Raw genomic sequence first — 13,538 nt, 5'->3', positions numbered from 1 at the left:
TGAAGTTACTCCAGGATCAGGCCCTTAGCTATCAGGGATCTATGGGGGCCTAACCTATTTTTAAATATGCTCCTTCCATATTGTCTCAGGATTTGAGTACATAATATATAACTAAGGCCCTAACTCCTAGAAGAAACTGAGCAAAAAATGATGGCTAAATCGAACAGTATTCAGGTCTAGCAGACTGTACTCATTTTAAAAAAAGGAAAAGGTGGGGGAAAACACCTTTCAGTTGATTTACAGCAGTCCAATTATGCACATTGTTAGCCTATGTAACCATGTTATTATAATGGCTTTCCTCTGCCCCTTCCCTCTTGCTATTTGTTACACTTCCTTGTTGCATCTTGTCTTAATTTAGATTGTAAGGCCTTTGGAGGAGAGGTCTTGTCTTCTTTTGTGGATGTACAGTGACTAGCACAATGGGATCACCAAATCTACTTGGGGTCTCTGGGCACCTACTGCCATACCCAAAATAAATAATATCCTGGCTTTGTGGGATCAGTGGTGTAACCTCAGAGTTAAAGGCCCTCCCATGAAAACATCACGCTCCTAGATGTCCAAATCCATGGACCATGAGAGAGAGAGAGCGAGCATCAGAAATCTTAACAATTACAGTGATACATGGAGAGAAAGAGAAGTGGTCTGTTAGGTATCTAGAGCCCAGACTATGCCCCCTGTTAAACTGAAAACTCTGACACATCCTTAACTATAGCATCAATACTGCTCCACCATAATAGGTCTGGTGAATGTCTCTCCAAGTGTGAAGCAGTGTGTTTTATTTGCATATTACTTAACTGTCATAGACATATTGAGGAATTCATATTATTGCTCCTAGCCAGACTGGTCATCTAGAATTTACTCACAAGAAGAAGTCTTTGTATGTAGGTTAGGGCTTTCACTTGCTTCACAAACTACTGTCATTGTTACTTTATCCTAGATGTCATCACACTATACATTGACATTGTATAGAAAACAGATTATTTGTTGCACAGTTATGTAACTTCTGAAAGGTCAGCTGGAAGGGTATTATATTGCCTTTATAAACAGGTAAATGATTCTATGAGCTGATGCTGCATAACAAATTAGTAATTCAGTAGGTCATCATCAAGATATTATTGTTCCCCCACTAAACAAACTATTTGGATAATAGATATGCTGTAGAAATAGTAACAACATAATAAATAGAGACTGCACTGCATCGAGGATTAGTAACGTGTGGCTCATCTCCGACATCCACAGATCTTCCCTTTACTTCGGTGAGAGTTCTCATAGACCAGACACCATTGTTCAGGTTTGTCCTTCAGACTTGAGAGCAGAATTCTTCCTACTATGTACAGTAACTGTGTAGTTCCTTCCCACTGCAAAAATCTAGCTACTTAGGGATCAAAAAGATCAGCAACTAGTGGAATAATAAATAAGTAAACCACAAAAAGTTCAACATTTAAAAAATAAATTCCATCCCAGAGCAATTAATCCAAGTATAGAAATATGGTATTGTGATAATCTCATGTCAAAAATGGAACTGTATTTCTGTTGAATATCTATTTTTGTAATTCCACATTAGCCAGCACAGAGAGATAACATAAAGAGAAAGCTATATCTTTTAAACAGAGACCAGCACAAGCTAGAAAATGTGTATAAAACACTGGATTGCAAACCTCTCCCATCCCAAATTTGAAGGTGTTTGGTTTTGATTTTTAATAACATTGGGACTATTTGCAGAATTCAGATCTGGGTTCAGCTTTTTAATGACCTTATCTAGGGATGTTCAGAGTGGAGGGTTGGGTGGGGACAGGTTGAGTTTAATGCAAAAGCTAACTTAAATGCAAAGTATAGGTGCTTAAATCTTACAAATACTATACCCGTCAGAATTTCATATGTTGCTGGAAGAGGAGCCCCTCTTCACATCTCCTCCTTCCCTCTTTTTCTTCATTTCTTTTTCCTCACTCCTCTCCCCTTTTCCTCTAGTTCTCTTTCTGCCTCTCTTTTCTCCACTTCTCCAGCCTTTGCTGCTTTAAAAGCAATTTATTGTATGAAAACATCTTTGCTCAGCAGTGAGATCTTACAGGTGAGTCATTTCTCCCCACGCTTTCTCTGCTCTTTATTCCTCCCTTTTTTCTCTGACCTCTCCTTTCTGTTCTGGTAAATGTGACCTTGCAGTGAGCAAATAAATGCCAGCTGAGATAGCCATTTGCTTGGCACAGCTGTAGCTTCAGGGCAATACTAGTCCCAGAGAATTTCACGCTGTAAGCACCGAGGACCAGATTATACCTCCCTGACTCATGTTGACTCAGGATTTTAGTCCAGAATTAGCATATCTACCCGGAGTAAACCCCTACTCAGATTAAGTAAGTGGGTAGAATCTGGCCCATAGTAAAGGAAGAGTCCAGTTGCATAGTAATTGCCAGTGTAGCCCAGTATGTGACTGCTCTGTTCCTGACATGCATTAGAAGATCACATAACCCAGTGTTCTCTTCCATTTTATTGACAATTCACAACTGAAATGCATGGAACCACCAGTTTTACACAAATTTTAACTATTCATGAACGTTTTCTGATTACTGTGTTGTTAGGTACATTGCCTTTTATCCATTAAAGGCTCTATGTGCGAGTGTGTAGCTTCCTTATTACATTGAGTGAAACACCCAACTTTTCCTGCATTCTTGAGGAAGGAGAGGAAGCAGTAAATACTTCGAGATGGGTTGATATTTCCAGTGCTATGTCTCAGCTTAAGCATGTTGATCCACTTTACTTGAAAGCTATGAATATGAATCACATTCCTGTCACTGGGATCAACTGCAGATCTGTGCTGTCAGTGCAGCCCATAGCCAACAAAGGCAGGAGCTTGAACTAAACAAGTACTGGCATTAGCGAGAAGGAGAGATGAAAACTAAGGTTAAGGACACTTCATAGAGGGAGGTTTACATAATGCGGCAGTACTGAAGTTTCCCTTGGTATAGCCTGTTACCTGAATACAGCTTCTGTGATAGAGTTCACCACATGCCTCTCATATTCTGTAAACCCTTAATCCTGCATAAGTGATAAAGTGTCACAATGCTGATGAGTTTCTCTTCTTTAGTCTTGGCTTGGGAATTTACTGAAGTTTCAAGATACAGACTCAGATTTACTTTTGAAGTTTGAAAATAGAGAATGGCAAAATCAGGGATGGATTTGATTTTGCAAAAGATGAAAAGGATGTTCTTGTCTGGTCTTGTGGCACAGGATTGCAGGCCAGGAGGTCTCGGTTCTGGTTCCCAGTTCTGCCTCTGACCGACTGTGGGACCTTGGGCACCTTCCCCTGTCTGTGCCTCATTTTCTGTCAACTGAGACTTAAGTGTTTGTAAAGAGCTTTGAGATCCTTGATGGTGCTATAGATGTTCCAAATGTAATTATAAAACATTTGAAGTTGAGTGGTTGACTCTCGGTCACTCCCCATCCCCACAACCAAAAGTATTAAGTAGTTTAGGATATATGGCTCTGGATTTGGCTCATCTCCATATATGTACAAACAGAACTGGGAAGGGGCAAGACTTTTCAAAACCCAAACCAGGGTATTTCAGACCAACGTGCCATTTGTTTAAGCTATCCATTACCATCAGTTCATTATGAGAATTACAGATAACTTATTCAACTTTTTGCCACTCAGTAATTGAGAGAATGTTTATTTAAAATGTGCACATGGAAGAAAACCCAGATATCTCAACTTCTATATATCAGACTAACATTGCCTCACTAAAATAAGTAAGAAGATTAGATTAATTCAATTGTTAATTACCCAATTCAAAGTGCAAAGTAAGGATTTAAACAAAACAGAGAATCATAGAATATTAGGGTTGGAAGAGACCTCAGGAGGTCATCTAGTCCAATCCCCTGCTCAAAGCAGGACAAACACCAACTAAATCATCCATCTGGTTAAGTTTTGGATGGAGATATGTGACGATTAAGGCTACATTTATGTCACAGAGGTCATGGAAGTCACGGAATCTGTGATTTCCAGAGACCTCCCTGACATTCTCTTCTTCAGCCCCTGGGGCTTCAGGACTCTGGAGCTGTCAGCCAGTGGGGCCCTGGCAGGGTTCCAGAGACAGGCGACAGCAGCGACAAGCAACAGGGGGGCCCCTGCAGATTTCCAGCAACCGGTGACAGACTCCTGAGGGGGCCCTTCTCAGGGTTCCAGCGATGGGTGACAGCCTCACACGGGGTTGGGGAGGGAGTAGGACACCACGGGCGAGCGGTTGGGATGTACCATTTTCTCTTTGGGAAATATGGTCACCATGCAGCTCCCAGCTGCTGTGGGCGAAGGGAGAACCCCACAGCTCCCAGCCACAATGGTGGTGGGGAAAACCATGGAGCCGCAGCAGACAGGTCATGGCTTCTTTGAACTTTTGTTTATTGCCCGTGACCTGTCTATGACTTTTACTAAAAATAACTATGACAAAATCTCAACCTTAGTGATAACATAAGATGGAACCATGGTATTGACAGTATTTGGGCAGTGAATTCAGTCTTCGCACCTAAACAGACACTGATGCAGACTCATTATTGGAGTACAGCTTTACTAAATTAAGATTTGGTCTTTTGAATCCAGCAGATCAAAAAGTTTCATACATATTTTTTTGCACTGTCAGCAAAATAATAAAGAATGTACATAGACATAAAAAACCTAACTTTATATATATATATATGCACACAGGGATTTGTGTGAGTTCATATATATGTGTGTATACGCATACTTAGAAGTCAACATTCTTAAATGCTGTATATGTATATGTGTAATATTCTATACATATAAATATATGGTCCATCATTCTAATTCCATGCACAACTGCACTATAACCATTGTGGTTTATAAGATCACGCTTCATAGATGCATGACTCACTGGCTTCATTCATGTTTCCATATGTACGTAGAAACATAGCAAAGCAGACATTCCTAGAGACATTGCAGGACAACCTCATTGAGATGGACATTCTCACCTCCTCCCGACATGACGGTGCTTACAATGATGGGTATGTGACACGTATGTGGTCTTCCTGTTTACTGTACAGTCATTATGATCTTTGCATGAAAGCATTTGGTCACTTCAGTGGCGTTTTAAGGGCAATGCCATTTTTTGCCTCTTCTAACATGGCTTTAAAAAATGAAGTTCCTGAGCTTGGAGCACAGCATCCTGTACATATTAATGGGAGCCTCATTAATATGCTGATGATCCATAGCATCTCATTGGCTTTCTTTGCCATTTTGAAAATCATTTCATTAATAAGATGTATCTGTAGCAATTTACAGTCTTTTATAAACGAAGGTTACTAGGATTTCAGTGAAGACATTAAACTACTATGAGGCTGGCTGAACAATACTGCAAATGTTAAACTGATATTTTCCAGGTTCATTGCCTAACAAATCATCATCAGCTGCAATACTGCTTGTTATATTTGTACACTGCAGATGCAGCTTCAATGGGGACCAAATAAAGCTGTAGCAAAATATAGTAAAGAAATGAATTAATAGTGGAGACACTGCTGCAAGAATTAAAGTTTTAACATAGACGAATAGTGGAAATAATGAGTCATGCTCTAGCAACCATTATTTTGTACAGTTAATGGGTTTGCCAGAAGTAGCATAAACGTTGTTTTAAAAGAAAATCCACATCACTTTATACTGCACAAATCGTTCCATGACTTTTCTTCACAGCAATGTTTCTGCATGTGAGAGTTTTTCCCTATTATTACATGTGTGTCTTTGAGATGGAAACTTTGGGCCACATGCTCAACTGGCATAAACCAGCATAACCCCATTGACTTCAGTGGGGCAGTACTGATTTATCACTGCTCAGGATCTGGCCGATAAAATCATGACTAAAAATACTAGTTGCATTGGACCTGATTCTGATCCCACAGTAGTGGAGTTACTCCTGATTTACACTGGCCTAGAGAGAGGAGAATCAGGCCTACCACCGAAGCTACCACTATTTCTCCTTCCTTTCCCTTCACTCCTGAAGAAAATCCAGGAAAAGAGGGATTCGGGTGCCTTAAAGTTCTCAAGAGCTTTTCCTGAAAATTGTAGTCTTCATTTACAGTTTATCCTAACTCCCATAGAAGTCAATGGGATTCTTCCCTCTGACTTTAGTGAGACTTGCTCAAGGTCCTCACATTACTGTCTCCCAAGCCACACAAAAAACAAGTAGGCTAAAATATGGCTGCTGTCAAAATGTTGGGATGGAAAACTGGGAACACTGTGACATTTTGGCACCGTGAAACGACCTGATCTCCCTTTTCCCCATCTCCACACAGCAAAAAAACCCCAAAAAACGAAAACTAAACAAAGTTCTCCTGCAGCAATCAGTATATTTGGGTACATTTTCATGTTCTCCTCCACCTCCAACTTGCTCCCATTAAAATTCAATTGAAAGTTTCAGTGGGAACAGGATCAGGCCCTCAGTCCTGCCTGCGTGAACTGATCTGTCCTAGCTGTGCTTGGGATCTCTCATTTCACTGTAATGTGAGCTTTCCCGTGGAGACGTCTCTTTCTGTTGAAGTGTTCTCTGCAGTATTGTTGGCGCTGTGACGTTTTTCTTTTACTCTGTGTGACTTGTCTGTTTTTTATTCTTCTCTTCTGTGCATGGCATCTGTGTATTTACAAAACATTGTGTGAAGCTGCTTTCTTCACTCAGGAAGCAGCCACCGTCCCTAAGCTTTGAATTCTGCCTCTGCTTTTATTTTTGTGAAGAGTCACCTACTCTTTGTCTTTCTTCCCTCAGGCACTTCCTGTTTAAACCCGGAGGCACCTCTCCCCTCTTCTGTACAACATCGCCGGGATATCCCCTGACGTCCAGCACTGTGTACTCACCTCCCCCTAGACCCCTTCCCAGAAGTACCTTCTCTAGGCCTGCCTTTAATCTGAAGAAACCCTATAAGTACTGTAACTGGAAATGTGCTGCTCTGAGTGCCATTATCATCTCAGTCACGCTGGTGATCCTGCTTGCTTATTTTATCGGTAAGCATATTTCACTTTTCAGCCTTTTTATCCTCTACCCTCAGCGCCAGTGTTGCTAACATTTGGGAACTGCAAGACCAAGTTGGTTACACCCATAGTAACTAACAAGTAAGGCCTCTTGGGGCTTGTCTAGATGGAGAGTTAGTGTGTGGTAAGCTGAGGTGTAAATCTACAGTACACTAGTCTGCCATGCGCTAACTGGCTGCATGGACAATGCAATAGCAGCAAGTCAGTGTGCACTAGGGAACTTTTAGTGTTCAGTGGCCGGGTCCACATGGACCATTAGAGCACAGCCGGCTGGTGCACTGTGGATTTACATGCCAGCTTGCCGTGCACTAACTCTCTGTCTGACAAGCCCTGAAACCTGTGTAAGCCCATTGACTTTGATGGGTGTTGCAATGTGGGGCTCACTTCATTTAATAGTACCACCAAGGTTTAATAGAACCTATTCCATATGCTGTATGTAAAGAGTTTGAATTGTTCCTTTTCTGCTGGAGAAAGTGTTGGAATCAGCTAGAATGAGACAAGCCCGCCTACAATAAAGCATAGTAATGAGACCGGGGTCCCAATTGTGCTCCCATCAAAGTCAGTGGGAGGTGAGTCAGGCCCTGTTCTTACTCCGGCAAAATCTCCACTTGGCTTGGAGCTAAATGTTGCTTGTCTTACTCAAGCAAGTAATTTTATTGAAATTAATGGAACTACTTGCATGAATAAGAGAAACAGTCTGGGAGTTTTAGTAGACTGAGGAAGTAGTTCAGGGGCTTTGGCTCAACAGGACATTTTGAGGGTTAGTGGAATAAATTAACTTTGAAATACAGAAAATCTGGAAAATTTGCTGTCCTGTTGCAGCTGTGCAATGGCATTTTTGTTTGAATTTTGCCTGGCATTACCTTTCATTTCTCTTCCTTCTTCGCTGATAAACCTGGTATTAGTTTATATAAGTTCTTTGCTAGACTCCTCTTTTAAAATGGCAATGATACAAACTGTTGTGTAGCCAGAGGTGAAAGTGCCTGTTCTGTGTGGCACAAACAAGCTGTTGTCTTGGATTTCACTGTAACTTCCTGTAGGCTAATGATCTGTAAAATATTGCGATTAGAACTAGCAAATCGTTACCTGGATTGAAAGATTTTTCGCTTTCATTTCATACGTGTATAATTATTACTACAGTTACCACCAATGTTCAGTTTCACCATATTCCCTTTATGTGTGCTGCTCTAATGACTGAATCTTTTCCACTGCTGACTCGTATTATACTTCAGTCACTTTTGTGCCTGCTATAATAGGAGCAGAAATGATTAATTAACCAGCATTAAATCAGTAACAGTTTGATGGAATGTACAGTCAGTTTTCATCATTTGCTACTTACGTTTGAGCCTGTCTGTCTCATTTATCTAGCATTCTCCTTATGCACTGAACAGGGTTCCATTGGACATTATCTCTCTGTGTCAGAGGTATCTCTTCATAGCTCACTTAAAACTTTGGTGTCCATTAATTATGACTGTGGATGTATATATACTTTGCTGTGTTACAGACAAGTCAGGAAGGCTGGCTGGCCCCTTAATGGTCTCCTGTTCAGAACCCTTTTCCAGCAGTTTTGAAAGGAGGAGAGTCCTAATTTAATTCATAGTTAATATGGTTAAAAATTATGTCCATGGGTTATGCTTTAGATCCTATTTTTCCCATTTGGATGAATCCTGTGGTATCTGCCAAGCACTGTGTGTGACTGGCAAGGTGCCAGGAATGCTGATCAGGTTGAAGTCGTAATTATGGGTCATTATTGCTAATTTCTAAAGGAACTATCAATTATTAAAAATAAAATGCATCAGTTCAGTACAGCATAAACATATTTAACAAAGAGTGTCACTGCCAGGCCCACTGATTTAATCAGCAGGCAAAAAAGCAGTTATTTAATTAGATTTTGATGAAAAAATGTGTTTAATTTAAAGTATAATCAATTATTAATTACTGTAATGAGAGACTCTGATTGGGTTTACTAATTAACTCATATAAAAATTATGAATAACCTTTTCATTTGTAATTATTTTCTACATCCTGTCAAGTTGCAGATAAGAATTGTATCACCTACCAAAAAAAAATTTACTTCGACCAACTTCTGACAAGATGGGTTGTATCCTGATCAAAATTATGACGTTTTTAATAACAATGCATTTTTTTATTTTCTGGTCTGTTTACAAAATAAGTGCTTATTTATTGTTAGATCACTGATATGGATGTAGTTTTGTATTCATGCTGAGTAGTAGCTCACTCCTATAGATTTCCTTGAGACTGTTTGAATTGTTAAGGTATTGTTGAACATGAGTAAGTGTGGCAAAATATAGCCCTTATTATGTCTAGTGAATGTTGATAACTTGGCCAGTTGCCACTGGCTCTTGATAGTTAAAGTAATTATGGAAATTCTCTGTTATGACCATTGGCCCAATCCAAAAGAAGTTGAAGTCAATGGAAAGTCTCCCATTAAAGTGAGCAAGCTTTGGATCAGGGCCCATGGCAGTGGTTTGGAGTTTAATTCTCTTTCATCCACCTAGCAGTTGGTACTAATGCTCCAGTCCACTGGGGAAGGTAGTGCATCCGAATGCCATTCACAGCACAGTCCTCCATTCAAATTAAAACAAAAACAAAAAAACTAGAGCCAGAGTCTTCATGAACTCCATTAGGGACTTTGCTATTGCCAATATGTTTTACGTGACAGGTGCTCAGATACAATGGTGATGTGCAGCAATACAAAACAGACACACAGTCAGATATTAGAGAGACGAGGTGCTTGAGATAATATCTTTAATTGGACCAACTTCTGTTGGTGAAAGACACAAGCTTTCAGGCTTACACAGAGCTCTTGCTTAGGTCTGGGATGGAGGGACGGATAGATCGATCAGCATGAAAACAAAGAGCCATTTGGACCTTTTTGAAACTCTTTGCAGGAGACAGTTGCATCTTTTAAAACACATCTGCAGCATCCACTATGTCATCTATTTAAGACTGAAAAGCCATAGAGCAGCAGGTGTATTTCCAAAGAGTTTATGCTCTTTAATAGTCTGTGGCTTATTTATCTTGCTGTTCTTTCATTTCAAAGATCTGGGAGTCGGGAGAATCAGGAAAGAAGCAAGAGTCCATATAAACTTAATGAGTGGCACCATGTGTAAACATTGAGATCTAGCTGAAGCTTTTGCAGGATTGAATCACTGGTCTTCAGAGATAATGGCAAACAAAATAGAAAAAAACCTATTAAGCATCAGAGGCTATTTTTCATTGGAATTAACCAGCTTTAAATTCACTTTCTACTATCTTTTCAAATATTCATTGAGACTACACTAAGTCAATTGCAACAATGCACACCAATAGCACTGCACTGCATGCACTGACAGCTAATGCAAAGGAAGAGCCTTATAGACAAATCCTGAAGACACATCACAGGCTGGTCTTGTAAGGTGCATACACCAAAGAGAAAACTGTATTAGGCCAAGGCTGCAACATGGAAACTGCAAGAGCAGTGAAATCAGAACCACTAAAAGGAAAGACTTCTTTAGGCAGCCTGTAACTAATCTGCAAATTTGCTGTTCCTGGAGGTCATGGAAATACATGTTGTGGCTGTAATTTTAACAGAAATTTTCATTTGGGGACTGTTTGTACTATTTTCAATTATACAAGGTACGGCAGTAACAAGGGTGACCAAATTCTGTGGTCCAGAGTATTAAACTGTGTAGCTGGTTGGGGGAGTCAGGAAGGAATTTTTTCTCCCATGTACAAAAAGGTACAAGTGGCCAAACTCCAAATCCTGCCTCCTTTTCTGCAGGCTTGGAGGGCTTTGTTTGCACTGGAACAAGTCTGGTTCCACTGTGCAGTAACTGAATAGAATTTGGGGATCCCGCATGCCACAGGGCACTGCTCTGCAAGAGCTCCATATCTAGAGGCTGTTAGGGGCAGGGTAGAGTAGATGGATCTCCTGCTGTGCAGATATGCTGCCCATTGAGTCTGCATATGTGGTAGGGTTGCCAACTTCCTAATTGCACAAACCTGCACACCCTTGTCCCGCCGCCTTCCCTGAGGCCATGCCCTGTCTGCCCCTCCTCCAAGACCCCGCCCCTGCTCACTCCATCCCCCCTCCCTCCGTAGCTCGCTCTCCCCACCTTCACTGACTTTCAGCAGGCTAGGGCAGGGGATTCGGGTGCGGGAGGGGGTGAGGGTTCCAGCTGGGGATGTGGGCTCCAGGGTGGGGCCAGAAATGAGGTGTTCAGGGTGTGGGAGGTCATTCTGGTCTGGGGCACGGGGTTGGGGTGTGGAAGGGGGTGAGGCTGGGGATAAGCAGGTTGGGGTTGCAGGAAGGGGCTCCAGGCTGGGGCCGAGGGGTTCCCTGGCCAATGGGCGCTGCAGAAGCAGTGCTTGAAGCGGAGGCAGTGCATGGAGACCTCCTGGCCATCCCTGCACCTAGGAGCCAGACATGCTGTCCGCTTCCAGGAGCTGCGCAGAGCCACGGCAGGTAGGGAGCTTGCCTTAGCCCTGCTGCACCACCCATCAGACTTTTAGCAGCCTATTAAAATCTCCCGGATTGCTTTCAATAGCCCCCAGGAGATCGAGGCCAATTGTGGTAGACTCCCAGCCAATCCGGGAGGGTTGGCAACCCTAATATGTGGTAGGAACAAGGGTTTCTGGGACAGCTCTGTGGAGAAGCTTTGCTATCACTCCACATCTTGGAAGGAAGAATTCTGTCCCCATAGAGATCACAGGCATTAGAAATGGAAAAGACTTGTTAGATTATCCAGCTCTCTCATGTCCACCAGCTGCTTGGCTAGATACTAGGAATGGTATTGGCTTCTAAGTGAATTAGGGATGAAGAGTAGTTGCTTTCATCTGAAACAGAAGAAGTATCTTCCTGATCCAGTTACCAAGCCAGATGGATGTATAATTTGATGTAGTAAAGCACTTGCTATTTTCCTGCATTTTAAGCATGTGCTGCGGTTGCATTTCACAAACAGCAAAAGAGATGTGCATTTGATTCAAATTAAAGATACGGATGGAAAATGTATTACAGAGCCAAAACAGCCACTCATTTGATTGGAGTCAGATCTCTCTCTGCTATTTCAGCTCTCCATTTATTTAAACTCCTTACGAGCCACTTTTTCACTTAGAGCTGCATTGCTCACGACCTGCAAAAGGCTTCAACAGTAAAACGGTTCCAGCAGTGTGATGTGTTTATAAAGCAGCTTTCTTTCTGTTGTTTAAAGATTGTCCCAAAAGCTAGCTTGGGCTCCGTTTATCTTTGATCCTTTGACACTGTGTACTAACTCTAGTTCAACTCAGCGTTCCGAAGTTTCTAAGTATCTAGCTATGCATTTCTGATGCAGCAATTACCATGGTGTCTGGGCACCACCTGAGATCAATAGGAAAGTCACTAGTGCTTCATTCTTCAGCTTGTGCTGGCTTTATTTAGCCTATGTTTATACTGAGATATTAAGGCTTTCTTTCACTCACCCTAAAATATAGGCCAATATTTTGCCATACCAATACATTTCCTTCATTTTCTTTTTTCACTTTTCTTTCCTAATCCAGGATTAAGGGCTTTGTTTGTCTTCTTCTTTTAATTTACAGGACCCTTTCCATTCCTTATTTTCATCTAATCTCAGCTAAGAAAGACACAAACAACACACCAAAGGATCCTTTCTGGCAAAGCCTTTATACATTGTGATCTGTTTTTTAGAGCAGGGGACTTGGCATCACAATTCAGTTTACATTTGTGTCCTGAAATTATTTCATGGGTAGTGTGAGACTTAATTAATGAATATGTGCAAAACACTGAGACCTAGTGGTGAAAGGTGCAATAAAAGAGCAAGTATTATTATTATTCATCCACTATTATGATATAACACCTATATTTAGACCTAGATTAGATTTTTATTGGTAAATTGCAGTAAATCTTGACTTTATTGTACACACACATTGAAAAAATATTTTCATTGGTAATAATAGAAATCTACAGATAAACCAAGTGAGAAAAATGCTGCTTGAAAACTTATTAGAGTCAGAATCCAGTGATTTAAACTTTGGAATTAAGCTTGTTTATAAATGGATTAGCAAATGAATAGTAAAAACAGATGTGATTTGTTATTTAAGGATACTTACTCTGTGTATTTTGACGTGTGATGTTGATGATTTTGTTTTAACAGTTTAAAAAGCTTTAACTCTTGAATCTCAGCATCTACTGTCATTAAATAGTTGTCTTTTTGTGGGCTCTTCTCCCACCCCTCCCCCCAATTTCCTGCAAATGTGAAAATTTAAATAGTTAAAAATAATGGTTAAAAATGCTTAAAATCCATAGTTTTGCACAATTGTGAAATTTTAAATCTAAAAAATGCTTATAAATAAACACCAATATTATCCATTGAAGTTATAAAAAACATTGATTGAATTCTGCCAAGCCTAATTATAGTGCCTAAAGAGCACAATCAGGCTGGGCCCCATTGTGCTAAAAGTTGTACAGACATAAAATGAATGACAGTCACTGCATCAAAGAGCTAACAGTCTAAATGAA

The 13,538-nt window shown here is 40.7% G+C and overlaps 1 protein-coding gene across 1 annotated transcript in view; it reads left to right on the top strand.

Annotated features, from left to right (window-relative positions):
* TENM4 (teneurin transmembrane protein 4) overlaps positions 1-13,538 on the top strand; it is a 1,747,045-nt gene that overhangs the window by 1,496,831 nt on the left and 236,676 nt on the right. The window contains exons 11-12 of the mRNA XM_043528206.1: positions 4,912-5,010; positions 6,759-6,994. Of these exons, the coding sequence (XP_043384141.1) occupies positions 4,912-5,010; positions 6,759-6,994 (335 nt within the window). The remainder of the gene's footprint in view (positions 1-4,911; positions 5,011-6,758; positions 6,995-13,538) is intronic.

This window comes from Chelonia mydas, chromosome 1 (assembly GCF_015237465.2).
Source record: "Chelonia mydas isolate rCheMyd1 chromosome 1, rCheMyd1.pri.v2, whole genome shotgun sequence".
NCBI classification, from domain to species: domain Eukaryota; kingdom Metazoa; phylum Chordata; order Testudines; family Cheloniidae; genus Chelonia; species Chelonia mydas.
The sequence above is the reverse complement of the archived record's forward strand: the minus strand, read 5'-3'. Positions and strand labels throughout refer to the sequence as shown.